The sequence below is a fragment of the Akebia trifoliata genome, chromosome 6, assembly GCF_017979445.1.
Source record: "Akebia trifoliata isolate Shusen 1 chromosome 6, ASM1797944v1, whole genome shotgun sequence".
In the NCBI taxonomy this organism is placed as follows: Eukaryota; Viridiplantae; Streptophyta; class Magnoliopsida; order Ranunculales; family Lardizabalaceae; genus Akebia; species Akebia trifoliata.
This window is the reverse complement of record NC_141380.1, coordinates 5,502,684-5,530,600: the sequence shown is the minus strand read 5'-3', so window position 1 is coordinate 5,530,600 and position 27,917 is coordinate 5,502,684. Positions and strand designations below refer to the sequence as shown.

General features: G+C 35.0%; 2 protein-coding genes across 2 annotated transcripts; one reads left to right on the top strand and one right to left on the bottom strand.

The window, feature by feature from the left end:
* Window positions 1–9,033: 9,033 nt before the first annotated feature.
* On the top strand, window positions 9,034–13,173 carry LOC147399847 (E3 ubiquitin-protein ligase RSL1-like). The gene is made up of 3 exons (XM_086445373.1): window positions 9,034–9,770; window positions 10,847–11,622; window positions 12,869–13,173. Exons 1-3 carry the CDS (start codon window positions 9,129–9,131, stop codon window positions 12,984–12,986), a joined length of 1,536 nt encoding a protein of 511 aa, XP_086301499.1. The 5' UTR covers window positions 9,034–9,128; the 3' UTR covers window positions 12,987–13,173.
* Window positions 13,174–14,811: 1,638 nt separating this feature from the next.
* On the bottom strand, window positions 14,812–23,909 carry LOC147399846 (uncharacterized). The gene is made up of 7 exons (XM_086445372.1): window positions 22,310–23,909; window positions 20,337–20,754; window positions 19,076–19,220; window positions 17,243–17,358; window positions 17,086–17,164; window positions 16,488–16,721; window positions 14,812–15,425 (listed from the first exon to the last, which is right to left on the bottom strand). The coding sequence occupies exons 1-7, from the start codon at window positions 23,439–23,441 to the stop codon at window positions 15,075–15,077; spliced, it is 2,475 nt and encodes an 824-aa protein (XP_086301498.1). The 5' UTR covers window positions 23,442–23,909; the 3' UTR covers window positions 14,812–15,074.
* Window positions 23,910–27,917: the final 4,008 nt, after the last annotated feature.

The following is a 27,917-nucleotide window of genomic DNA, read 5'->3' as shown; positions in this document are numbered from 1 at the left end:
TTGGATTAAGATGTCTTCATACATAATGCGTTGATTAGATGTCCATTGAATGCACAAGATTGAAAAACTCATTTATTGTGCATATTTGACTTGAGATTGGAATGTTTTTAGAGTTCAGATTCCAGAACCTTTTTTTTCCAGATTTTTTAGGGGCAAAAGCATTATATCATTGTCCATCGAGATGACTCGTCTGAGACAACTCTATCTCATCCATGAACAAGACAAGATGTCCGACCGAGATTTGAAATCATGATTCAAATAACATTAACTATCCCTATATAATTCTCGAACTGTTATGTTAGTCCCATATCATTTATAATTTTCATTAAAAGCAATATTTTTAAATTTGAACAAATGATTGAACCGAAATTTTTCTTAATTCAAATAACACGATGACATTTTTAGAGAAATCAATCATTCAATCAATGTGATAAGGGATTGAAAATAATTGTAATAAATTGCTTGTTTTGACTAAAAGGGCCATCATCATCATTAAAATCTTATCTTTATGAATTTGGGATGACTATATGAATATTGTTCCTCCATTCCACTTTCTTGAGAACCACGTCTTCTCCTATCAGAAATGTGTTCATGTCCTCCACATCTAATCTCATTCGCTAGACCTAATTAATTTAAATTTGAAAGTCAATGACACCAACACTAATATAGTTTGCCATTAAAACATGCAAAGATTCTCCACTAAATATCCTTAAATTATTATTATTTTTTAACAAAATAACCATGGATACAATAATCTTTTTCCTCAATAAAGTAAATAATATTAGTTAATTAAGTTAATTTCAATTTTCCTACTTATAATCGAGTCAGAGATATATGTTCTTTAATAAACAAGTTCACTCGTCATTATGCCCATTCTTGTATCGACTTTGCACTATTGTTTTATTTGTAGGTTTAATAAAATCTTCTACACTTTTTTTTTGCCAAGCAAATTTTATAGGTCAATTATCACGGATTGATCCATAAAAATGATTTTTTTTTTTCGCTAAGTAAAAAAATTGAATATGAAAAACTAAAATCTCATTTTATAACATAATGTGTTACAAAATGTTTCATGAACATTGCGTATTAACCTAGTTATGTATGTTTTGATATGTTTAAGATAGTGATTTATTCTCAGACCATAATACTTGTATGCTAGACAATGAATTTACCAAGTCGTTAGCACAATTTGTGCATATAAAAGACGGTAGTGAGATTGACGGTTGGAAGTATGCACCGACGATTAGGTTGAGTTTACTAAATGCTCAGCTTACCAAATTTAATTGAAGGAGATAATGTTAAGAATAAAGGGACAATCAAATCAAGAAAATGAATTGAAACAAACACATAACAAAATGAAATCACAAAAAGAAACACAAAGATTTTACGTGAATGCCTAAAATTTAGGTATGTTTACGGATTACACTGATTCCACTATGAAGAGAAAAATCGCAATTATAGATTACCCTCTTTCACCAAAAACGATAAATATGAATATCCTAGGAAACCTAACTAAGTAGGGTTTTATATAATATTAGTGAAATTATGAAAATACCCTAGAGAAAATTTCTTACGGGGGCTCTACCCCCGAACCTTCACACCTTCTCACAAGTTCAGCGTCAAGCACGACCAATGTGGACATGTGGCTTGATTAATCGTACCTCCTTAGTACTATCATGCTCTACAAACCATAACAAATAATTAAATAATGGAAAAACTAATTTAATTACGACATAAAGAGACTACGTGAAAAATGAGTAATTTAATGTCAAGATCCATCGAATTTCAATTGGAGAGAAAGAGAAATTCTATTTGACTAAGGTGAAAAGTCAAACTTTAAGGCTATAAATTAAGAAGGGTTCTTATCCATTTTTACATAATCTAAAATATAAATTAATTAAAGTGTCAGGACAACAGAAGTTGAATAATCGACTAGACCTCGAGGAAAGCCACATCCATCACTTAGAATTGAGAGAAAACTTTCGAGCCTTCCCTTTGTGCATGCCCTAAGATTATCCTAGGAGTAAAAGAAAACGTCACAGTTCGAAGGTTAAAATGGCAGCTATGCTCATCCTAAGGCCTGAGTAAATCATGATTTAAAAAGATAAAGCATGCTTTAAAAATCATATACGACCAAGATGTAAGTGTTAAAATCTGTGAGGTTAGTTATTCTAAATTTTGTGGGCCTTTCACGCACATTCATGTGAGGTTTATATCCGAAGATTTGCACCCCCTTGTGTGATGTTTATATCCGAAGATTTGCACCCCCCCTACGTGTGTATCGCATGCGCACACACGCACTAAGTTTTTTCAGACCAATAGGTCTAAATCCTTTTTAGAACTCATGGGCCCTCACGTGCGCGTGGTCTTGACCTATATCTTTCTCACACTTACTATATTATGTGAGCGTTTCTATATAAGAGTTACACTCTTTAATTGTTTCTATTTGATGTGGGACTAAAATTTTACACCACAATTTTGAAAAATAAATTACTTAACTCTTACTTTTACTTTTTACTTTAATTTTAACTTTTGCTTTTACTTTTATTTTTTCTTTGCTTTTACTATTCTTCTATTTTCATTTAAATATTAGGATAAATCCCACATTAATCCAACAGTAGGTATAAAATGCCACCATGTGCCTGTCGTGAGTAGGAGAGCCACCATGAAGTCAAATCCAACAAAATTCACATGAAAAGATTACATTAAAGTAATGTAGGTTTGAAAATTCTACAAAGAGGTTGATGAAGGCATAGGATACATTTTGTCTCGCCTTTTAAAAAAAATACATTTTGTCTCGCTCAGATTTCATTACTCTGTCAAAATTTATTTTAATTTAATTTTAAAAGGAGATGTAAGTATGAAAAAAAGGAAAAAGAAGGGGGAAGGGGGACGGGACAGAGATGGATTTATAGCCCTTCCAAAGAACTAGAAAGGCTTGTAAATGGGAATGAAGAGTGTGTGAATGAAAAGTTTCATGTTGAAACTCACAAGCATGGGCATTTGAAGCTCTTTAGATTTTTATTCTCTTAGCTTTTAAAGTTCAAATGGAATGATGGCTCATTTTTATCCTTCCACGACATTTCTTCCTGCTTTGCCTTTGGGAAATGTTGGTATATGTCGGCCTCAAGAGTCAAAAAGTTCACCTCGCTTTGGGTCCTAACCATTATGAGCTTCTCGAGATTTGTGCAGAAGATCACGAATATCATGTAGGCATCAAACGAATGACCCAAACCTTGGAAGTTCTCTCCAGATGTCTGCATGTGTTCCACCATGTGACATGTGTACACTATTGGACCGTTGGTGGACCATCCTTGTGGTCTGCTTCAATGGTTACCTTTAATATGTTCCCTAATAATAATGGAAAGTACCAAAAATTAGATAAAGAAATGCCGATCTCATCTTCAGGAGGACGTTCAAAATAAGTGAGTCAATGGGTACCCATTTAATCGAAAACCCCAGTTCTAGATCCCTTTTTATTGGAATCGATTAGAATCAAGTCTAAAATGGAATCAGACTGATAAGAATCAAAATCGTTAGGTTCTATCCAATGGATAACTGCGGGTACCCCAAACCCATTTATTTTGTCATTTCTTTCCATATTATAGATGATTTAAGGTATTTTTTTAATTTTAAAATAAATGCATGTTATATAAAATTCTTCAATTTTTCATATAAATTATCGATTGGAATTTAAAATAAATTACACTTCTAAACATTTCTTACTTTCTATAAAGATAAATTTTTATTTTTGAAAAAAGTCATTAACTTGTATCTTTAGTATAAATAACTAAGTTAATAATTTTGTTGATAATATGTTAATTTTTTTATAATATTTTGAAATACTTTTTTTCTCATTCAAGTCTTGAGAATTGGAACCAATAGGTATCAGTGATTTTTGGTGGTTCTAGTTTCAATTCTATTTATTTTGATACCAGAATCAAAACCGAACTAAATATAATGATTATGGTTCTAAGTTCCTTAAGAACCGAAACGAACCGACCCATTAAGACCCTCAGTTCAAAGTCCAAAGCCAAGGCTTGGACTTCCTTGGGATGATAACTTAGGTCTATAAATGCGTACCAGTGATTCTTGGCTGCACGCAGCATAGATCAGACGTCTGGCATGGCATGGCATGGACCGGATTGGGTACTGTAACCACGCCTGGTTCATGTGTTGGGCGATCTCAAGCTTGAGAGTTAGGCTTGTTAGATGACTTGGCCCAATTACTAATATATTATATATTTTATATATCAATATGCAAGCCACCCAGCCTGTAAATAGACCAGATACGCGTTGATTAGATTGGACTTAGACCTAACCTCTTGTTATGGGCCTGGCCCATCCAAGTTAGACAGGCCACGTTTACGTAAGGATTTTGAGGCCTGATTAGAACAAGATGGCCTGGGCTATTTTTATTTCAAATTGTTGATTACTACTAAAATTCCAGTGTACAAACTCGATCAAGAGAGAGAGAGAGAAAAAATCTGATGATTTTACCTTTATGCCCTTAAGTTGAATGTAGCATATAATAGCTGTTTGGGTAAAATATATATGTAATTATTATTATTTTTTTAAAAGAAAACAACAACAACGTTGATTCGGTAATTATTGCAAAATATTCGGCTGTTTTCCCAAAACGCCCTAAAGAGAAAGCGTCCATACTCCATGGGAGTTAGGACATATTAAAGAAACAATTTTTTTCCTTTGAAATCATGATTTCCATTTTTGGAAACTTCGAAGAAATAGGACCATTTGAATACTATCCTCTACAAATCACCCTCAACTCGGTGTACAAAATTGTTGTTAAGAAATTTTTGTGCTAAGTTGATGAACCATTGGCTAGATGCCATGTGTATTGAAAAAGTAATGGTGATTGGTTGGAGGAGAGAAAATTTATGAGGGATTAGGAGTTTGGGATTTTTAGTGCTTTTTTTAATACACGTGACATCATGCCATTGGTTCATTAATTGAGTACAGAAATTTCTTAACAACAAATTCTTACTCCCAAAGTGATGAGTTCAAATCCTTCTATTAGTATTGTAGGCTTATTAACTAGAGCGTGGAGCGGGAACGTGAGAGCGTCAAGTGTAGAGGACCTCCACCTTCAGAGCGTTATATAAATAAAATATTGAATATCATTTTTCATTTTATGTGCTTCGTTTGCTTATTTATTCCATCACCACTTACTCTTTGTTGCAAAAAAAATACCTCTTTTTCGATTTAAAATTCACAAATTTTAAAATACTAAACATATTTTATTTTATAAATTTGGTTTCAAAAAATATAATCATGGATTCACTATTATCCTTAGCATATCTATTATATTATATTTTCGCTCTACTTTGGACTTGACTGGTATTACCAGTGTGTTTTTTTTTTTTTTTTGATCGGTAAGTTGAGCATATAAAGGGCCCCACCCTGATTTATTAAAAGCTACTAACGCCCAAAAAAATAGACATTGAGATCCTCCATGAGGATGTGATACAAATCCATGGGAACATTAGTTATAACAATATGATATTGATTAATATTATTATTTATTACTAATTCAATAATTAATATAAGTTCTAATGATTGGAGTTTCTTCTATTTCAAAGGATTTAAATTAATTCTATAATTACAATAATATTTTAGATTTTTCATTGGAATGTTGATTTTTTTAGGACATACATGATTCATAATTATGTAAAAAATAAATAATACCTAATATAATGGATGGAATGGAAATTTTCATGAAGAGCGGGTTTCAAACATCTGTAGAGCGGATTCCCAAATTTTGAGACCGGGGATTGGAGAAGGATTCACTCTTAAAGCGCCAAAGCGGGGATTGATGGTAGGAGTGACACCCCTAACATAAGAATTAGGTTACTAAGATTGTACGAGAATAATAAAAAACTTAAAAATAAAAAAAGGAAACAACAAAAAAGATAAGATAGAAAAGTGAAGCATACCGGTTTTTATTTATTTATGGATCTTACAATACCCCAAGTTCACTTATGGGTCTGCTTGGCAATGTCAAGTCCATAAAGATCATGATTAAATATTGAGCCCATGAATAAGTTGATGTTAAGCCCATTTATTAGTCTAACAGAGTTCTTTTGATTGTTGGATCATTTCCAAAGAAAAATTTGTTAGATTTTGGTATAAGTTCAAAAAAAAAAAAAAAAAAAAACCTTTGGATGTAGATTGCCTGGATTATCGTTACTCTACTATGGATTTCTATACATTTTGGGGGGCCATATATCGTTTCGTGGGGCCCCAAGAAACATCTAACTATCTCATGGTCGAATGCCAAAACCCATTTCATCCGAGTTTGAAAAATATTAAGAATTTTTGTAGACAAATTATCAAGGATTGTCAAATATATCAAAATTGGTATCCTAAACGATAAGAATGTCGAAGACGTTGGACCTTTGGGGTGTAACAATCAAAGGTTTTTCCCCCAAAAGGTTGAAGAGTGGGGTTATTTCAATAATTTATGTTAGTCTCTCACAGAAGGTCATGACCAAGGGGGATGTCGTTAGTTTTAAAACGCAAAGGGGCATTTCAAATATTCATGGGACACATGTGCCAACTTGCTTAATTGATGAAATCTTTGGGTGATGATACCAAAGACCTAAGTTTAAATCCCATCACCATTGAGTTATTAAACTTATTAAAAATCGGTTTACCAATAAATTAAAAATCTTTGAAATCTACCTGGGTATCTTAAATTATGCCCCTCCTTTTTAATTCTAATTTATGAAGTGCGAGTGTTTTAAAAAGAAAAACACTTCCATTCTTTTTTTTCTTTTGTTTTGAAGATGGGGTTGTTCGAACTTACATCTAACTAGAGGGATTGGAAGAGCCAAGGCTGGAGCCAAGGCATATGGGACACTCCCCCGGGCACTGCATATTACCCGCACTGGGTAAGTAAGGGTGCACCCTCGCGTAAGACCCTGAGGATATATTACTCATACTAGGTTTCAAATTCACAACCTTTGGATTCTCATTGCTTATTAAAAACACTTTCATTACTAAGTTTAGTAAGGGAAGTTTCTTGACCACATCACGTTGTAGAATCCAAAAATATGATCCAATCTAATAAGGATACAAAGGAGAAAATTCTCAGAACTTTAAAAAAATAAATTAAAAAATAATTATTTTTAACCATTAAATTTTCGTTTTAAATCCAAGAATTCAATGGACATCCAATCTCTAACACTTTGTATGCAGTCAAAAAAGGAAATGTTTTTTTTTTCTTTTTTAATTCTAAGTTTTTTCATGAAATCTAGAGGGCTGTAGTGTTAGATTGCCAAAGTGGAAATCCTTATGAGTCCAACGACCTTAAGTGAGATTTGAAATCTTACTATATTAGACAGGCTAACTAAATCTTTAAAAAACAGGAAGTGTGGTAGTCCTCCCCGAGATTAGTCGTGGTGCGCGCAAGCTGGTCCGGACACTCGATTAGCAAAAAAAAAAAAATTTGAAGACAATTATAATTGAAAGTCATCAATTATGTATCTTATTGTAAGGTCCATTGGAGGATTGGGTCAAAAGAACTTGGAGTCAAAGTGAGGATAATAATTAAATATTTGATTGATCAACAACAAATTGTTACAAGAATGTCTATCTAAATTCTTGAACTACTCTCATTTATGTATAAATATGTACTACTCTATGAGTTAGAGAGCAAAAGGCCATGATGAACACATTAGGACTAGAATATTAACATAAATTCCAAAACTATCCTCATTGATTTATAAGTTTTCTCTTTTAATAATTAGCATACAATGCCCCACTAATTACCTCCGCTCTCTTTATATCAAATGAGGTATTTCAAAAGTACCATTATTTGTAATAGTTGCTATTGGCACTCCAATTTTTTTTACTTATTACATCTTAATTTTTTAAATTAATTTTCTGAATAATTAATTTCTTAAATTATTTATCACACCCCTACTAAAGATTAAAACAAAATCTTCAAATATTACAAAGGTTTGGTTCAAATTATAATTTCAACATTACGAAATATTATAATACTTGGTCAAACAATTTCAATAGTTGTTTACAATTATGATTAGAGAGAAATATAAAATTTTAAATCCCAAAAAAGATAAATAGAGAGAGAGAGCTTCTCACCGTAACTTTTACTTATTCTCAATCATTCACTATTTTTGTTATTTTTAATAGGGATGTAAGAAGTAAAAAATTAGGATGTCAATAGTAACTCTTGATTATTATTATTATTATTATTATTTTCAAAATAGTCATTCTGCTTTTAATTAATTTATTTTTTTCCCTAAAATTGATCATCTTAAATCCTTATTTTTATTTTCAAAACCAATCCTCTTCTACAATGAATTTTTGATAAAAAAATTTAAGTTTTTGTTTTTTGTTTTGTTTTTGTGTTTTTTTTTTTTTTGCAGAGGATTAATAGTGAATTTAAATCGATAGAATCAAAGTATGTTGTAGAGATTTAAAAAAAAACTATATTGAGAATGAAACTGAATTTGGAGAAAGGGATGGGTTTTTTTGGAGAGCTGCTTTTGCCATACCAACGTTTACTAACGTGAGACTAATTCCTATGTAAATTATTAAAGAATTGCACAAAATTGGTGTGGCATTTGTAAAAGTTGGTGTGGTAATAGTACCTCTCTTTTTTATTAGAAATTGAAGATGAGGGTATTTAGGTCATTTGATATACAGAAAATCACGGTGGTGGACCGTTTAACGCGGTCACGCGTCGCCCGACTCCTGTTACGCGACGCATCAAAATCGAACTCGTCACCATTCATCATAATCAGGCCCAGGCCCAGGCCCAGTTTTGATTGGGTTTTGGATCAATTTTATAAAAAACCATCGAATCAGCATTTGGATTGACCTGACAGATCCGAAACCCCATCCATTGACCACCCGAGACGACAACCAACCTTAAAAGGTACATGGACAAAACATCATCCTTTTAGATGGTCCCACTAAATCTACAGTCCAGATTAAAGCATCAGAACTGATTGCTATTTATTATTGCCGGGCCGTACAAATAAAGCACTTGACTTCAATGCGAGAGGCCATAGTGCAAAACTTCCGAAGCAAGCCATATAAACTATAGAGAGAGAGAGAGAGAGCTTAGTTGCAGAGAAATCATGGCGGATGTAGTTGATATCGAATCCGATCTCGACTTGGCGTTTCAGTTGCAAATGCAAGAAGCCATGACTGAATCTCTCGTACTTCAACCACATACAACCGACGAAAGCGAAATCATCGATCTTAAAACCCTAGAACTTTTAGAGAAGTTTGACCAAGAAAGGAAGGATCAAGAGCAATGTGAGGCCGAGATGCGTATAATCCAGTCCGATCTCAAGCGTCGAGTCTTCGATCAGAAATTCGCGCGAGAGATTCTTCAAATTCCCGAAGAAAACTGGCTAGTATACGGAGACAATGTTGAGAAACCGTTTGGTGAGGGTTCTTCTTCGTCTCAGACGCCTCCAAATGATGAAGAGCCCTTTAGATTGTATTTTAAGGGTTTGTTCAGTGATGAGAGAGTTGGAGACGATTCGGAGGTAGTTTCGATTGCTGCGATTGGTGCGGCGGTTTGCGATCCTAGTGGAAATTTGATTTTGAATGTGCAGAAAGCTCTGATGGGAGATTGGAAGAGTGATTGGGCTGCGGAAGACCTTGAGTTGAAGATGCAGGTGAAGGCTCTGATCGAAGGTCTCACTGCTGCTCTTTCGTTGGATATAAAGAAGATCGATTTCTACTGCGATTACTACCCTCTCTACCAATATGTGAGTTTCATTTCTCCACCAATTCGTAAAGCTAACTTGTTTGAGTTATTTTGATCGTTTAGTCTTACAGTTGAAGACGAACGAAGTAGTGAAAGGACAAAATTACCCTTGTTCAAGACAGAGAGATCGTTTTGTAGACTTATACTGGATGATATTTTATTTATTTATTTTTTGTTGTTTGTTTGTTTGTTTGTTTCGAACAATAGCCTTTAAACAATTGTTTGAGCTAAAGATGGAGCCAAAAGAGTTCAATTCAATGTGTAAATGGAGGGTTCTCATTTAACATTTTTTTCAACTTGTGATCCATTTCTTTTTAATGGGTCTTGTTAACGTGTGCCCTTAGGGCACATGTTAAAATGCATTAAATACATCTTGAGAACAAGCACCTGGGAGTATTTTTGGTAATAATAAAAAAAAAACTAGGGCAATTTCGGTACAAAAATCAGATCTGCAGGTGTATTTAATGCACTTTAGCGTGTGCCCTTAGGACACACGTTAACAAAATCCTTTTCTAATAGCTATAGATGTTTGAATTGGCTAATTTTGTTGTGAAAATGATCCCATGTGGTAAGATTATTTTTGGCACACATGGGTACTTGAATCATCTTCATGTGGGAAATACAAGTGCAAAATCTTCGAGAATAGAGACCAAGCTTTCCCAGTCATTATTATTTCTTTCTTGAGTTTGTTATTTTTTTGGTGTAAGGCCATCACAGAGTTTAAGGGTGTCTTCTTTGATGACTTTGTGGGGATCATGACTGGGTTTGTAATCTCTCGAGCGTCTAATGATTGAGCCATAATGTCTGTTCACATTTTTATTTTTTTCCTTTCTATGTATTCTTGTTTGGTATCCTCAACCTATTTTTATAAATTTCTTTACTAATTAAAAAATAGTCTCTTAATGTGCAAGAATAGCTCAATTACTAGTCTAACTGTTCTATCAAATTCCTCTATTTTTTTTGAGATCCTAAATTTCCGCAATTATGCTTTTACCAGCTTAGGCTCGAAATGTGTATATGGCCTCAGCTACTTAAAGAGTATGGATGGTTGACTTGACATTGTGTTTTCTGATACAGATTACAATGAGATGGCTAGTGAATCAGCAGAACATTGCGACTGTAATTGATCAAGCATGTCTTCTTCAAAGAAAATTTGAAAGCTGCCGTGCATTCCATGTGGCACGAAAGGATGTTTTGTTTGCATTTAAATTGGCAAGGGAGGCAATAGATTCTCAGATCATTCGGTCCGCGGAATCTAGTCGTGCTAAGAATTTGAAGGAGACTTGTAGTATCTGTTTGGAAGATACTGATGCGGCACAAATGTTTTCTGTCGATGGTTGCTTGCATTGTTATTGCATTTCTTGTATGAGACAACACGTTGAAGTCAAGTTACTTCATGGAACGGCACCTAGATGTCCTCATGAAGGGTGTAAGACTCAGCTCAATTTTCATAATTCTGGGAAATTTTTGACCCCAAAGTTGGTCGAGATGATGAGCCAACATATGAAGGAGGCTTCAATTCATGTAACAGAGAAGCTTTATTGTCCGTACCCGACTTGCTCAGCTTTGATGTCAAAAAGTGAGGTTCTGGAAAGTTCTAATAGAATATTTATTGTTGGTGTTGATCAATCTGGACTCAGGAAATGCATCAAATGCTATGGCCTTTTCTGTATCAATTGCAAGGTTCCATGGCACACTAACATGAGCTGCCGTGAGTATAAAACATTAAATCCTCGGCCGCTTGCAGAAGATGAAATGCTGAAGTCTCTTGCAACACAAAAACTTTGGCGCCAGTGTGTGAAGTGCAACCATATGATTGAACTGGCTGAAGGTTGCTACCACATTTATTGCAGGTACTTTTTTATTTTTTGGTAATTCAAAATTTTCACTCGTTTTACATATTCCTTCTCTGCATACTAGCATTTAGAGTCGAAATACACACACACACACACATCTTGGTCAATTGGTAAACAACTATTTTTGTTGTCTAGTTTTTACACATTTTTGCTCCAGAAGGGATGTTTAAAATGGCTGGTTGATATGATTTTTGGGGCAATGATCCATAGGTGACACCGTTCATTGAACATTCCATATTGATATATGTTGGTATGAAGTTGGGGCACAACTTCTTGTGTTAATCACAGGAACAAGTCTAGTTATTGGTTATTACTGATTGGCCCAGACTTCTTCTAGAGGCATATAATCAGTAAGGGTCTGTTTGTTACAGATTCCCGCTTCTGCTTCAGGATTCTGTGTCTAGAAGTAGAAGCTCAGAGTCTAGGAAGTTGTGTCCAGGAGAATCTTGTTTGTTACAGAAGCTGGTGATGAATTAGTAGAAGTAGTAGAGAGGTCGAATTGATTTTATTGTTTAATCAATGAGTTAAGACGAATGAGGGGTGAAATCGTTATTTCATCCCCAAACGCTCTTTGGTGTTGGCTTCTCATGGTGGCTTGCAAGCAAAAGCAGCCTTATCAAGACTTCTCAAAAACGCAGTTTCGAGCTTCCCACAAAAGCTAGTAAAGCAGAAGTTGTTACTAACAAACATGCTTCTACGACTTTATCGGCTCAAAGCCAAAAAAGCCATAACAAGCAAGCCCTAAGCTTTTCCCCAAGTATGGCAAGCTGGGACTTGATGATTTTAATACAATTCTTTATATCTATATCAAGCACTATTGATGGAAAATTGTGTCAAGCTATAGTTGAACTAATCTTTTACATACTGCGCGCCTCTACATTTGGAATCACACATTCCTTGAAAACTTTGGGTCGTAAAATAAAGATCTGATGTACACTTTTGGTTGTTGGGGGACCTTTCCCTTGGCTTTCGTTTTCTTTGGGTACCGATCATTCTGGCGCTATGTTGCTGCCTGCCTCAATCATCTTCTCTCTTCTTTTTTTCTCCGTGTATGAAAGCCTATTTCTTTATAAATAGAAGCATTTCTAACGTGTTTTCGTGTATGTGAGGTATCAAAATCATTTGGAAGACCTTTAGAACTTATTTGGTTGCTTCCACCTTTGGAAGAAACATAATAAATAATACTAGTATTTAAGTGTTTCGATATTCATAACAGCTCTCATACCTTCCATTGATTTTGCAGGTGTGGTTATGAGTTCTGCTATACCTGTGGAGCTGAATGGCGAAACAAGAAAGCTACATGCTCTTGTCCAATTTGGGATGAACGTAACATTCTGCGTGACCCACAACAGGCTAGATGATTTTGAAGTCAGACGAGGAAGGATAATAGAAATGCGTGCTTTATGGCTAGGTTTGGATTAGGCATATATATATATACACACATATAGACTTGGTTTGTGAATATTTGATATGGTTGGAGCTGATAAAGATTTATGCACTTGGTTTTGTGAGGAAAAACTATTTTAGTGTGAGTGCCTATGTTGTCCCGGTGGTGTGTGACCAAGTATGCCATGCATGTCAACATTGGATGTCTCATCTTTTCGGAGTCAGCTTGATGAACAAGTGTTCCAATGTTGAGAGCAAGTACATAAGTAATGCTTGGTAGTTTTAACTAAACTAGCCTCATCTGGGGATGATACCGCACAGAACAGACTTTATTATTTGAGCTAAACTTATTGCATGAATGAATGGTGGGTTGGGAATTGGGACCAATTACTTTAGAAGATCAGGTTTTCTAATAGAAAAGGGTGGTTATATTATCACTCAAATACATTGTCCATCTTAATCACTTAAAAAATTATACTATTATTAATAATTTTTTATATGTTAAAAAAAAAAAATTATTACTCAGAAAGTGCGGATGACGTAGCCACTAAACATCAGTTGAGAGACAATTACAAAATGACCAAAATGCCCTTTTCTTCAATTTAATGAGAGAATGCTGTCGTTTTCGTTTTTATTTTTAGTCTACTGAAAGCTCGTCTTCTGCCCAGCTTTTTAGACGCTTGGTCTGTCGGCTTTCACCATCTGAAGGCCAGCTTTGTGATTTCTGAATTTCATTTGACCGAGTTATAGTCAAATTAAATGTGATGAGGGGAAAACCTATGGAACCCCGTTCTTGATTTGAGGACAGTAACACATTGGCGTGGGCTATCCACACCCACTTTACTACTTTCACCCACCATCTGTACCCAATCTCAATTTCCTCAAACAACTCCCTTTTTTTTTTTCTTCTCATTTTTCTACTGTGAACTTACGTAAATTTCAACTAGGATTTTGTGGTAAAGAAGCAACATCCTTAGAACTTGTTAAATAGGTTAACAATGATCATGGAAACCTCAATCCTAATGTAATTGTTAGAAAATTTCGGTAGCAAAAAAAAAAAATATTCAACAAAACTTCATTGGGTAAGTTAGTACCGAAGTGCCAATCGATAAGTTCTATGGAGTACTTTTAGATGGATTTGATAGGATCCTACTGAGTTGCAATGTAAATTTTTAGTAATTTCCTATAGAACAAAATCTTCCTAATGAGCCAAAAAATTAATCTTCTTTTTTTTTTGAGTGGGTGTATAAAGTAATTTTGTGATTATTGTTGAAGAGGGTGAATGAGCGAAAAAGTGAGTCACGTCTAACACATTATTGGACATATTCACCTGCTGCATCCCTACCTATAGAGAAAACTTTTCGTTACTTGGTAATACCTTGAGCCTTACTAAGGGTCATTTTGCTCAAATGGACTACCACATCAAATATCCAAAGAACCCTCTAAAGTTTCTTCTAAAAACTCAGATCCAAAAAACAATTTCTTTTGAGCTTGATCCATGGTTTTGAAAACGGACGGCTACCAAACTTCCACGTAACTCCCAAACTTAAAATTGAATACAACAGTGATTTTTTTTTTTTCTTTTTTAGAGTTCGATAGAATTTTGTCCTCTACAACCCGGAAGTATCGGATCATGTTTTTGGATGCCATGAGGTGAGCCCAAGGACCCTTAGTGAGAGTGAAATCCTTACTTAGTCAGACTAGTTGGACTCTCCAAAATATGAACAAAAGGATAAGGATGAGCACTATGGAATAAATGGCAACTGCACGTGAACATACGATGTGAGGATGAATAAAAAGGATAGAAGCTCTCACAGAGCTTTTACTATGCTCAGAATAGGGCGCAGTGCTCTTCAATATACAAAAATCCACCACTGGCACGTCACAACATTGAAACAAACAAGGAACCTCTCTAGGAAATTACAATGTTTTGATGAGATGTAATCGGATAAAATTGGATGGATATACACCTCAAGCTCCTACAGTACATCTTATATGTTAATGTTATCGTCAAAAATGAAAAAACCGCGAGGGTTGTTGAAGATACTTTCTTCTGAAAATTATTACCCTGGATTGTCGAGACTCTTTTGACTAAATTGATCACCTGTTGGTTTCTCTGTTTTGTCCATTGCTTTCTTTGCAAGTTCGTAACCTGCAAAGTTCATGGCACCAAGAGGTGCAATCCAGAAGAACCTGGGAACTGCTCCCTTGAATAGGCCGAGGGGTCCCTCCTGACCAAGAATGGAAAAGGCCACCATTGACATTGAAACTGGCTGACCCTGAGGAGCAGTCATCATCCTCGTCTTCATCACATCAAATGGAGTTGTCACAACAGCAGCAAGCCCACCAGATACAGCCCCAACAACAATTGACTCCCATGCCTCCAAGTCCCGCTTGAGAAGCTGCTGAGCAGCCTTAACAAAGAAAAACATATGATAAACACGGTAATCATTATTACACAATAAAGAAAACCTATACAATCGTCATATATTCATCATCAATACTGCATTGTCAAAAAGAAAATATGAGCAACACAAATAAAAATATGATCCACGTACTGAATACAGTAAGTATCCTGCACAGGTATCCACCATTCATGTCAAACCATGATGATATGTGCATGCATGGCACTGCATCACCTTAAGACGTTGAGGACAAGTTGATCCCTTCGAAAGAATTTGCAGTACTCATCTCTTGAACCATTTACATTTCCCGCATTGAAAATGTGTTATGTGTAACTCATGCACTTTAAATAGCACAAAAAAGGATCATCTGAACTTCACTCTTCTTGAGTGAGCAGAATTATTTGTACAGGAATTGGATGCCTTGAATACTATAGCGGTAGCTCTAGTTCGTCATTGCATGTAAATGTGGCCCTTAATGCTAAGTTACCTTCAAATTGTCTCTAAACAATAAAAGTTTCTAAGACTCTCTTGAACATGTAAATAGTCCATAGCAACACCACATTTAAACCTTTCCTTTGAACTCTAATCAAAGTAGCAAACCCAATACACCTTTTGCACAAATTCTGCCAACACCTGTATTTGAGTATGGTTCTTCATAGTTAGTCCTATGTAAAGAGTCCAAAACTAAACATTCTTAATTATAGTCTTAAACATTTAAACTTCTCAAGTTCCCATCCAGGTCCCAGCCTTAGATTCAATAATGACTAAAATAAAGGTAAGGAAACCCTCAAGTGTTAGTGTCTGGCATCAAACAGACTAAAGAAATTAGGGACATTGAGGTCATTTATTATTAGTATGTTCTTTATCCAAATGGAAGGTTTATCTCAGTGGGCCAGAAAGAAGCCTATGTGGGTGAAGGACATTTTTGGTGACCATGACCTTATCCATTAAGGTACTAGAAAAAGTCTCCACAGTGAAAGCATTACAGGTAAACCACATAAAATGGAAGCAAACTTTGGAACATGAACAAAGACAAGTAATTTTGAGCATAAGACGAGCTATTTTTCATACCTTTTTGGACTCAGCATAGAGCCCCATGCCAGCAACATAGAGCGGAACCTCCCGGCACAATGTGGCACCAGTCCCACGAAAGAAACCCCTGAGACCGTCTTCACGCAAAGTACCAACAATTGCTTCTCCAACATTATCAAAAATTCCGGCCTGCAATCGTTGCTTCAATACTTCACAGGGGATCCTCACTGCAGTTCCCAAGACTGTACTGCAAAAGGATGCCATGGATTGCACCTAAAATGGCATGCTAATACATATTAAGCTTCTCCGGATTTCAAATAGTTGTCAATGTACAGAAGTGCATCTAAAAAGATTTTCATTCATCAATTTTTTTTATAAGCACGTATCTGCTATTGAACATCCTCGCACTACGAAGAAATGTTCCTTGATCAAACTGAGCAAGATATTTGCACTACCCCTAATAGTTGCAAATGAAATAGATGAAAAGCATCCACATGAAGTAAGGACATTAGAAAAACTAGCAGTGTTTCTAAAAGCAGAAAATAGAATTCGAGATTAAAAGCTGCAGAATTCAAAGACAACACAAAAAGAGAGGTGAATGCGCACAAAGCTGGTTAAAGAGTAGAATATTATCTACCTGAATTTCTGGGAGCGTTGGGGCAAAATTTATCAATACAAGCTTGCTTGCTTCAAAGATTCCAGTCCTCAATCCATGGCTGTCGTCGAAAAAAAATAGAGGTGAGCTAGAAAGATGAGGGTTTACCACTAATCAAAACAAATATGAGAAAACTAACCTTGAAAATTGTCCAAGAATTGCTGGAATGGAACCCCTGTATAATCCCTGTACTCCAATCTCTGGAAGCTTTGATACAAGTTCCGGGAAGGATAGTGTTGAGGCTTGTACTCGAGTCTGATAAATAACGAGTTCATTATAAAAAGCCCAGACAAAGAAAAAGTTTGAATAGATCAAAGACTGTACTAGGACCTGGCTAGCAATCACAAGAGTTCATACTAGTTGCCAGAGAATACAACTATCAATTTGAGATATATGCTAAGAGTGTCTTTCCTGTCCAACATGATAGACGGGTTATTGATTGTGAAGAGAAGCATTCCCTTTTAAACCCAAGGGGAGAACACAAAAGATAAAAATGAGCCCGCTGGACACCACTTTAAGCCCATAGACCCATCACAACAGTTCAACGAGCCAAATGAAGTAGACCATCTAGAGGCCCATCTGCTGAGGTTTCACATGAACATTACCTAGTTATTTTGAGTTGCTATTTTGCTGTCCTAGTTAGTTCCGTAATTGGAGTTTCTTGAGTCTAGTTATATCTAGCCAGCAGCTTCTTCCAAAGAATATTAAGTTTAATAAATATCCCAATTGGTTCTAATTTCTTAGGTGAGCGAAGTTGTGTAATTAGCATATTCTTCAAGAGAATATGAGATTACATGGAGTTAGGAAGCCACGACATTATCATTAGATTTTTTTGCTACCACTTGTCATATGAGGAATCAACAATAGCTGGTGCCTTCACTCGGCCACTCACATACCTTAGTTTTCCTCTCCCACCAATATACATCTTAGTGATTAAGACCATTTGAGGAAATTTGTATCGACCAACTTTACAGTTGTAATCCACACAGTACGGTTGTCGCCATATCCACCTATGGTTGACACTAAACTAGAGACCCTGAAAGTAGTCAAAGTTTTTGAATCGCTAGAAATCACTAGAACAAGAATTCGACATCCTCAAGCGGAAAAAACAAGCTGCATTCTCACAGGATTCGATAAATGTGGCAAAAATATGCCTTACAACAGCTTAAAATATACCATGAAAAAAAAGTAATTAAAATGAAAAAATAGCATGGACACTAGTAGTAGGATGAAGAAATCTTCATTATTGGTTTAAATATCAACAAATCATGCTAGAATAATTCTTCTAAATTTGAAAGTTTGAATTAGACCAAATCTTACTAATTTGACGTGTTAAAAAAAGCCCCCATAAATAGCAGCCGTTTGATTTATTGAAATTTGGATTTTCTCTAGCCTCGATTGGACTCTCAAAAAACCATTGAGATGAAGTAAAAAAATTTTGAAAAAAATACGACAAATCCTGGGATTACTCAACTATACAATCTCTCAGGGTTTCTGGAAGTTTGTACGACTGTTGACGTCAGTTCTATGGTTGCTAATGTCAGCCCTCGAAGTTGCTCTTTTTCTTATGCTTCTCTAGGATCTTCTTTACCTCTAACATATGGTTGCGAACATCAACCTTCGAAGTTTCTCTTTTTCTGATGCTTTTCAAGCAGAGCCTCTCTGGGATCCTCTTTAGCTCTGATACTAAGTTGACTAAAATCCTAAAAGAAAGATGAGAGGGAAAAAAGGGAGGAAAATAAGGAAAAGAAAAGTAGAAGCTAGAGTCTATTGTGACCCTCCTAACTTATATATTTAAAAAAATAATCTTTAAAAATAATGACCACACTTATACCTTCCAAATTACTTAAAAGACAATTCCACCAAATAACTAAACATCCACCAATAGACAACTTCGTGCAAATTGCAAAATTAAATTATCATAATGGAAAAAATAATAGTCATCAAGGAATTGTGAAGCCAAAGGTTCTACCTTCATCGTATCAACGGGATACAGTAGAGAAGTAGATAGTGCAGAAGCAAGACCCCCTGCCAAAGCAGATTTTAGAACACTTCCAGCAGGGATTTCCACAGGCGGTGCAACAGCAACAACAGTAGCAGCTTCAAACCAGATATTCCTGTATATAACAGGTTGATTTCAGCTGAATCAGTATATCAATTGGTTAAAAAATATAGGTTCCCAATGAATTATGTACTGTGCAAAATATAGGATGAGGTTTTGATTCATTATCGGCATAACAATACAAAGGAAAGAAGTCAAAGATAAAAAATACCATTTTTCATGTGCAAGCAATCACAAACATGAGGGGGGAGAAAAGAAAAGAAAAACTTCAATGACTACTATGGCATCATGAAGTTTGATTTAGTATCTACTTAAAAAATATGATATCGGCAGTGGAAACCATAAAAGCATAGCCACTACAAGTACAGCATAACTATCTTGAGTTAAATATAGATATTAATATAATTTAACTAATTGAAAAGATAAATCTAGCGATTTTTCTGATGATTTTCAAAATCATGAAACAGCTGTCCAACACAAGCTTGTACAAACAACATGATCTGAAGTTTTCAAGAGTTATTACTAATAATAAGGTTCTAAATGTTCACAATGTGCAAAGGAAAACACCAAATTGGATTTTCATACTAAATACCTGAAAGAAAAAATGACCTCGAAAAAGAATAACTCTAGCAAATGGGGTTGAGCCCAAGGAGTTGTCCTACTTCAACATCTGACCCATATCTAAGCTGATATGTATACACAATGTTGATGAACAAGATGCCTTAGAAAGGCCCTAAGGTGTCAACTAAAAAAAATCATAAATCAATCTCCAATAAATGTTTGATGAAGGACAATCTTAATGAAGTGGCATTATAAAGTTATTCATGAAAGGCCACAGAATATTTATCTGCAGAAGTCCCAAGAACACACATCCACATGGATAAAATCATTGATGTCCTCCCAAAGGTCTTGGCAGTTGTAGATTGGATTGTATCCGAAGCATAAGAAAGTTTTAATTAGCTGATGCTTATAATATCCATGAACTGAGATGAAATCTTTAGCGCATACATGCACTCCTTCATTTACAAGATTTATAAAAGAAACTAAAATTGACTGACTGAATGGCTAAAACTATTACATACTTTTCTTTTGAAGCCAGGGTCAATTCCACACCTGGTTCTGTTAGAACTTGCCATAAAAATCTGTTACAGGAACAAACTATGAATCTTACCGAGGATCATCTTCAAGTCGATCAGAAGGAAGAAGAAGCATGAAATTGCGAAAATGACTATAAGAAATAGATCCTTCGGTGTCTGCATTCAAAAAACGCATCATGGCAACAGCATTATCTTCATTTGCTGGAAGCCTGGCATTTTTAAGGGATGTCAAAATTTGACTTTTTTGCAGCGTCCCAGACTTGCTCAAACAAAGAGTAGTATAAGCTCGAAGAATGGTGGGTTCTTTTTGTTCCATCAAGGATAAGAATTGTTTCCATCCAAATGATTTTGAAAATAAGTGACTTCTAGTGCGGCGCATAAATTCACGAGCATATTTTTGTGGCAATCTTCTCTTTTTCATTTCAAGTTCAAGATCTTCCAGAGTTACCTCGCCATCACCGTCCTTATCCAGCTCTTCGAAGAAGCGCCTTCCTGTAAGCACATATGGCTGCTTTAAAATGAGAATTAATCACTGTGCAAACCATGCAAGCAAAAGAATATGACAAGAATTAGCTAACTGATCGCCCATAATACATGGTACAAGCTGTAAACAAGTAGGAGTAGAACTATGGGATTCTGTTATAATCACAGATTTATAACAGAATTCCAATTATGTAGAAGATAGTAAGCAGTTGAAATACATGAAAAAATAAATCAGAGAGGAAAAAAAAACGAGGACGTCCTGATGTAAAATGATTAGGAATCATCCTAGAGAAGGGAGATAGGAAGTATCAAAGCAACTATTGTCATAGACAGCATCTTTTTTTTTTTTTTTTTGGCAATCGGTCGTAGCAGCATCTCCTTGGGTTGTTACATCCCAATCACTCAATCTAGAAAATGCATACTTCTAACCTAAATGTATCCACGACCAAGGTTTAAAAATCTAGTTATGTTCCATTGTCGTGTATTTTCAAAAAAGCAAAATGGAACCAAAACCTTTAGAAACATTGATTTTAAATCAACAAAAAATAGTTTTATTTATAGATAAATACATAAAACTGTTTTTTTAAGTGTTTAAAATGAAAGTTTGAAATTAAATGTTCCAAAACATTCTGAAACAAATATAGGTACCTCGAAACATTGCATCTATAATGTTCGAAAAAAACCTTTTATTTGATTAAATAGATTGTAGAAGTTATAAATTTCTGAAATGCTTATCTAGTATAAAAAATTGCATTGGATATGATTCAGTAAACATTTGAAACTCAACATTGCAATAAATTAAGTTCCAAAATATATAGCGATCTTCTGTTATGGAACGTTTCAGTTGGAACTGAACACAACTTTGAACATGTCCATGTCTTCAAAGAACTGTGACACCTAAACACAGTCTAAACAAGGAGGGGGGATCAAGAAAATCAGGGGTAGAACGTGCACATGTTAATTACCAGTTATCGGAGAAGCAGGAATACTAGTTGCAAAGTATCGTGCAGGAGATCTCACTTTTTTTTTGTTTCCTCCAGCATTATACCCCTTCAAAAATTATCTTTATAATACATACTTATCTTCTTAGGAGGTTGCATAAAACAAATTTGATTGATTAAGGGAAGAAATACAGAAAAGGGTAGGTTGAGATGACCCACTCCAAAACAAAAAGGAAAGAAAAAACAAGAAGCTAATCAGAAGAAAGATTACTCCACCGGGCCAAAAAATCCTTAAAGAAGACCCCTTTGAACTCTTCAAAGGCTTTACACCAATAAAATAACAAACCAAGAATCGAAATTACCAACTCATGATTTAATTGCCTGATTTCTTCAAAAATTCTGGCATTTCTAGCATTCCAAATTCCCCACAAAATCCCCAATCAAGTTTACTCATTAATGGCTACTTTTCACTATATATAATTTTACCAAATCCCAAATTGTGTAGTTATACTATCAGAAAGCAGTATATAATTTTACCATGAGACATAAACTAATGTAAAATCACAAGTAATAATTTTTTCAATAAAATAGTAGTCAAAAAGATTTCAAACAAAATGACATACCTTCGGACTCCGTGTATTTAAAGAAATCCTGGACAGAGATTAGCTTCTTCTTATCAGGATAGTCTTTAGCAGAACGCCCTAACTGAGATACAAGATCTATCAATTCAGTCAACGAAACTGCAGATAATGTGGACCGCAAACGCTCAACATTCGACAACGGAATATTTAGCAATCCACTTGCAAGTTTTTGAGGTGAACTACTACTCTCCGATTCTTCCTTATTTCCCGTTGATACATGTTCATCACCTTCATCTTTAACAGAATTCGCTCCCACCATGCCCGACGGCACACCTCCCACTCTCGCAAACCTAATATTTCCTACAAAGCAATTACCATCTACTTTTCTTCCTTCCAAGATACCAGTGATTACTCCCAAATGATCGAAGTTAGGATAAGATAAAGAATCGTTTTCAACACAACTCTTTTGACAACTTTTTTGGATACTCTGGTCGAATTTCTGAAGATTTTGAATAAACTGGTCGAAAAAGAAACCTAGAAAGAGTTCCAAAGATAAAATTTCTCCTTCTTTATACTCCATGATCTTGTTTTGAAATGTTGAACCAAACTGACTCCTGGATTCCCTCTCCCTCACTTTGGAAGAAGATCCTGACAAAGATGATTGCAGGAATGGATTAGAATGGATATTGTCTTGGCCACATTGCTTCTGGGAAGACTTCTTCCTCGTTTTAAATGGACTTGAAAAGGTCTGAACAAAACTGTTGAGCAATAGAGACCAAGTTACTGCAAATTGAAAACAATTAACACAAGATCCCTCTTTGGAAATTCTTTTCTCTTTAGTTCTAGGGTTATTGCTTCCCAAATCCTTAAAAAACGTTCCCAGAAATGTCTTGGGAGGAACCCTAGACGACGGACCAATCTTTCTCTGATTCGAAACCACATCTTCACAATGTTTCTTCACAGAAAAATTACGAACCCTAAGGTTCTCGGCATCAATATTCGATTGAGGGCAGAATTCCAAATTCTTGACGCTATTTCTATGAATCTCCCAACACAACAACTCTATATCTTTCGCAGCTCGTAGAATACCAGATTGAAGTGGGAAGAATACTTCTTTAACTCCATTAAGAGAATTAAAGAAGGATTCTGCAGGATCAATATTGCTAGATACCATTACCAAAACCTAGATTAAGCGGCACTGGATTCGAAACTTATACAAGAGAAGAATTATTAGGAGAACCAGAACACCATCGAAAAACAATGGAAACTTAAGGTTTTAAATCGAAATCCCTACAAACTCTAAATCCGAAAGATCTGCTGTAAAAAGCAATACAAGAATCCGATTCTGAAATTGAGAAATCCAAATGTTAAGGATTCAGAATCTAAATCTCCACCATGCATGAACATGAGATTTCAATAAGGATTGAAATTTGATAGTTTCTGCAGAGTTTTTCGATAAAATACCTGCTAAATTTAGAGGTGAATTAAGCTTCGAATATATTTCTGATAAAAATGGCGGAGATGAGGTAACAGATAAAAAAGTAACGGATGAAGGATGTATCGAAAACAGAGAGGTTATCCGTTATCGTTATCCTTTTTCAACTTCCATAATGAGGACGACGTTCTCCTTAGGTGAGGACAGGAGATGATGTAGCTGAGATGCATCGAATAAAACCTCTTTGATAATATCAATGGTTAGAGATTAAATTATAATTAATTAGATAAATATTGATGAATAATCATCAACACGGAGACAACACGACACACAAATATTTTAATTAACAGTGTGCCGTATCGGTTTTCACCTATCTTATAAGTGTGATGCTGGAGTGACATTGTTGATGTGGACGTGTGTCAAAACCATCGATGGTTGTCATCAAGATAGGAGTGAGAAACATCTTAATACAAATAAGAAGTATTTATGGTTATGTGTACACCAATGTCCCCGTCGATGTCGATGTCAATGTCAATTTCATGTTATTTTAGTATTTTTCATCTTTTAATTATTATTATATTTTTAATTCCGATGAATTAGCTCAATGGTAATTTTAGATTGATAAGTGGTTAATGTCTGTAGGTCGTAAGTTTGATACATAATATGAACAGTAATTCTTCAAGGGCCACCTGTGAGAGTGCATCCTTACTTACTTGACGTGTGTGATGTATATGACGTTCCACATGACCATGGTCTATAGATTGAACAAAAACCTAGATACGGGATCGTGTGATGTGAGAATGTTCCAATAGGCTCAGGACTAATCATTGGATAAGACCATGATCTATGGACTGGACAAAAGGTTAGATACGAGTCCGGTCCGTTATCTACACTGATACCTAGCTTTTAAAAAAAACCTATCTTTTTTCGCCTTTCGAAAACTCTTCAAGTACTATGATAAATTATTATTAAGTTTTAGACTCAAGATCTAACATTGTGTCTCATTCTTATAAAACACTGTGTCCCGTTCTTATAAAATAGATCTATTGTCTACGTGACACACTTTAATTGATGTTTAAAACACCTTTTGCTCTTAACCAAGTCATTTATGCAGTCCAATATATTTATTTCCTAATCAAATTGTGTCATGTAAACACTTAACGTATCTATCTATAGATACGGGACACCACGTCCCCAATGGGATCTCGACTCTTAAGTTTAACCCATCCATCTCTATCTTCAATTCACCACCTTTTACCTGATCCTCAAATCATTTATTTGTCTAAAACTCTAAACTTTTCTAATCCAAAAATATATTGCCTTCCACTATGTTTTCAAAGTTGGAATCTTATTGGGAAGGTTTGAAGGTTGAAAAAGACAAAATAGTAAAGAAAAGGGTGAATTTTTTCTTTTTACCTTAATAAAGATAAATATCACTATTTTAAAGGAGAAAAAGGGTTTTAGCTAAACGTGATTGAGAGCATTAAAGATCATTTTACGTAAGCATCTCAAAATGGACGAAAGTCACACAGGATAATTAAAATATTCACCAAAAGATAAAAGGGTTGAAATCACCCTCTCTTTTTTGAATGAAAAATCGGGCCTCTGAACCGTTAAAGCATTCAAAGACGTTGAAAGAGAGCATCAGTCATTATGGCAAGGCATTGATATTTGATGAGTCCTGATTTTTCAATTCAACTTGACAGGAAAATTCAAAAACTCATTGACGTGGCATAGACAAACACAACTATAAATTCTGCCTCTCGGGATACGTAATTGACTTGACAGTTGCAATTGTGTATCCCGAGTGAAAAAATCTACAATTCTTTGCGCACGTCGGTGAGGTTTGAGTCCGGTTGTCAAGTTGAGTTCAAAAATCATTAGTCATATTTGATACACCACGGAGATATTACGTGTCACCAGCATTTATTATTAACTTAAGTGACGCTGAGAGTACAAGTAAGAATTGATCTCAATCATGTCGGACCGAATTTTTCTATTGAAACTATGTTGTGTGAGATGTCTTGTATTCTGTTTCATTATACAGAGTTGAAGGGTGTAGGGGACAGTGCCCCTTAAGCCAATTTTTTTAGGGATATAAAAATAGCAATCGGGTAATATTTTCTTAAAGAATTTGTACTTTTGAGGATTTCTTATTTTAGGGGAGATTTATGTATTTTTAGTAACTCTTAATTTTATAAATAGAGATTTTTAAGATTGTAAAACGTATGAGAAAATAGTAATTATTCTTGTTATGTTCCGTGGACATAGGCAAACTACTATACCATGCAAATCCTTGTGTGCGATTTTGTCTTTTTGCTTTTTCGTTTTTTACTCAAACTAATGCTAAGAAATTGTGATTAGAGTAAAATTTAACTTATTCCACATAAGTAAAACCTCGACATACAAGTTACATTAGACAAGTAAAGAGGCCCCCAACTAGCATATAAGGGATAATTATAATTCGTAAAAGTAGGCAGTCCAATCCAAATTCAGGAAACTATTAGGTTCTGTGTCAACCGACATTCCATCTCCAAAAGAAAGATTACTCGGTTTTGAATTTTGAAATCCCACATGCACAATAAATTTTGATTTTCAAGAAAAGTATAACATTATTCAACAATACAATAGTTAACGATTAATGAATGAAATTCAACTCAATCGACACCTGTCTTAGCATGCAAAAGAGTAATACGACTGAGTAGAATAATACTCCCAAACAACAAAATGATATAACTAGGGAAATTAAAAGTCTATGAATAAAAGCAAGGTACCAAATGAATGGGGGACGAAATTTTTTCATTTTGTTTTTTAAATGATTTGATTAAACAAATTGACTCATGCCTGAGAACATTAGTGAAGATTTGATATACAAACTCCATGAAAATTTTGGTATGTTTTTTCTTTTATGTGGTTCTTGTTGTTCCTTGATTGTGCGGTAATTCTGATCTTGGATAGTCATCTCTAATGTGAGATTTAACTTTGATCGTTAGGGTGAATGCCAAAGCATAGACAATTGTCTGAATCTTTCACCCCAACTGGGGGGGAAGTAGGATCAGAGCCAGGATTTTGCTCATGCGGGGGCAACCAAGAGAAGAGAAATTTTTGTAAGGGACACTTAAGAGTGAAAAAAATAATAATTTGGAGGGGGAGGGGGTCAACTAAGATTTTTGTGGGGTCTGTAGTGGCATATTTTTTTTTTATATGTTGTAACAACTCACTAATCGATAGACTTTAAAAATTCTTGTGAGAGGCAAGTGCCCCCACTATGAATCCACCTTTGCTCTTTTAGAAGAATGAGATCAAGAGATATGTCATCAAATTTTAAAACACGAGACGTCTCAAACAATCACCCAAAATAAAAATAAAAATGGAAGCATATGTTTAAATAATAGAGATGCTATTGTCACGCCCAACTTTTTTTTTTACTATTCCATACCAACTATGTGCAATTCTTTGGTGATTTACATAAGAATTGGTGGGGCATTAGCAAGTGTTGGTGTGGCAATATCAAGTCTCTTAAATAACACATTCATCTATTGGTGTGCCTCAATAACTTCAATGTTATATGTTGATCATAAGAGTCATGATAATATGACTGACACACAACCCTACGCCCCCATCACATAATCGTAGATCATTTGCCTCAGGATACACAAGAAAAATATTTGTGATTATGCGTATCCCAATGCAAATGATCTAAAGTTTTGTGAAGGGGGGCAGTTGTTAGAGGGGGGGTGTTAAAAAATCATTACACTTATCATAATTTATGATATAACAACCCATCCAAAACTAATTGAGTTTGTTTCCCAAGTCATGACTTTGAATCTCTACATGTTCTTCCACAAAAAAGGTGACTATTTAATTCTTATACACATGTCGGGTGGGATGGCACTTGCGGTCTGCCAAAGCTCAAAAATATTCAAATAAGTGCTTAGAAGTTAGAAATGGGTTAATGCAAGTTATAGTTGAGTCAGCCTTATTTTTATTCTTTTTGTACACCTATCATTAATGAGATCAATAATTTGATGATGGTGGAAGTTGGCCTAAGTAAATAATATCATCACCAATTGCTTTCAATGAGATTACCTATTTTTTTAAGTCGGCAGTCAGCACGCTTCAAAATTTTGAAGGAGCCCTCTTCGTTACAAGACACGTGATATTTTGTATTTATTTTATGCTCCTATATTTTCATTAATATTAAGAATACCTCCT

Excerpts from the sequence above, each read along its gene's own strand:
- LOC147399847 (XM_086445373.1), top strand. The coding sequence starts at position 9,129 with ATGGCGGATGTAGTTGATATCGAATCCGATCTCGACTTGGCGTTTCAG. Across the intron at positions 9,771-10,846 it reads ACTACCCTCTCTACCAATAT|ATTACAATGAGATGGCTAGT; the intron begins GTGAGTTTCATT and ends TTTCTGATACAG. Across the intron at positions 11,623-12,868 it reads TGCTACCACATTTATTGCAG|GTGTGGTTATGAGTTCTGCT; the intron begins GTACTTTTTTAT and ends TTGATTTTGCAG.
- LOC147399846 (XM_086445372.1), bottom strand. The coding sequence starts at position 23,441 with ATGGTATCTAGCAATATTGATCCTGCAGAATCCTTCTTTAATTCTCTT. Across the intron at positions 20,755-22,309 it reads TAAATACACGGAGTCCGAAG|GAAGGCGCTTCTTCGAAGAG; the intron begins GTATGTCATTTT and ends ATGTGCTTACAG. Across the intron at positions 17,359-19,075 it reads ATCCCGTTGATACGATGAAG|ACTCGAGTACAAGCCTCAAC; the intron begins GTAGAACCTTTG and ends GTTATTTATCAG.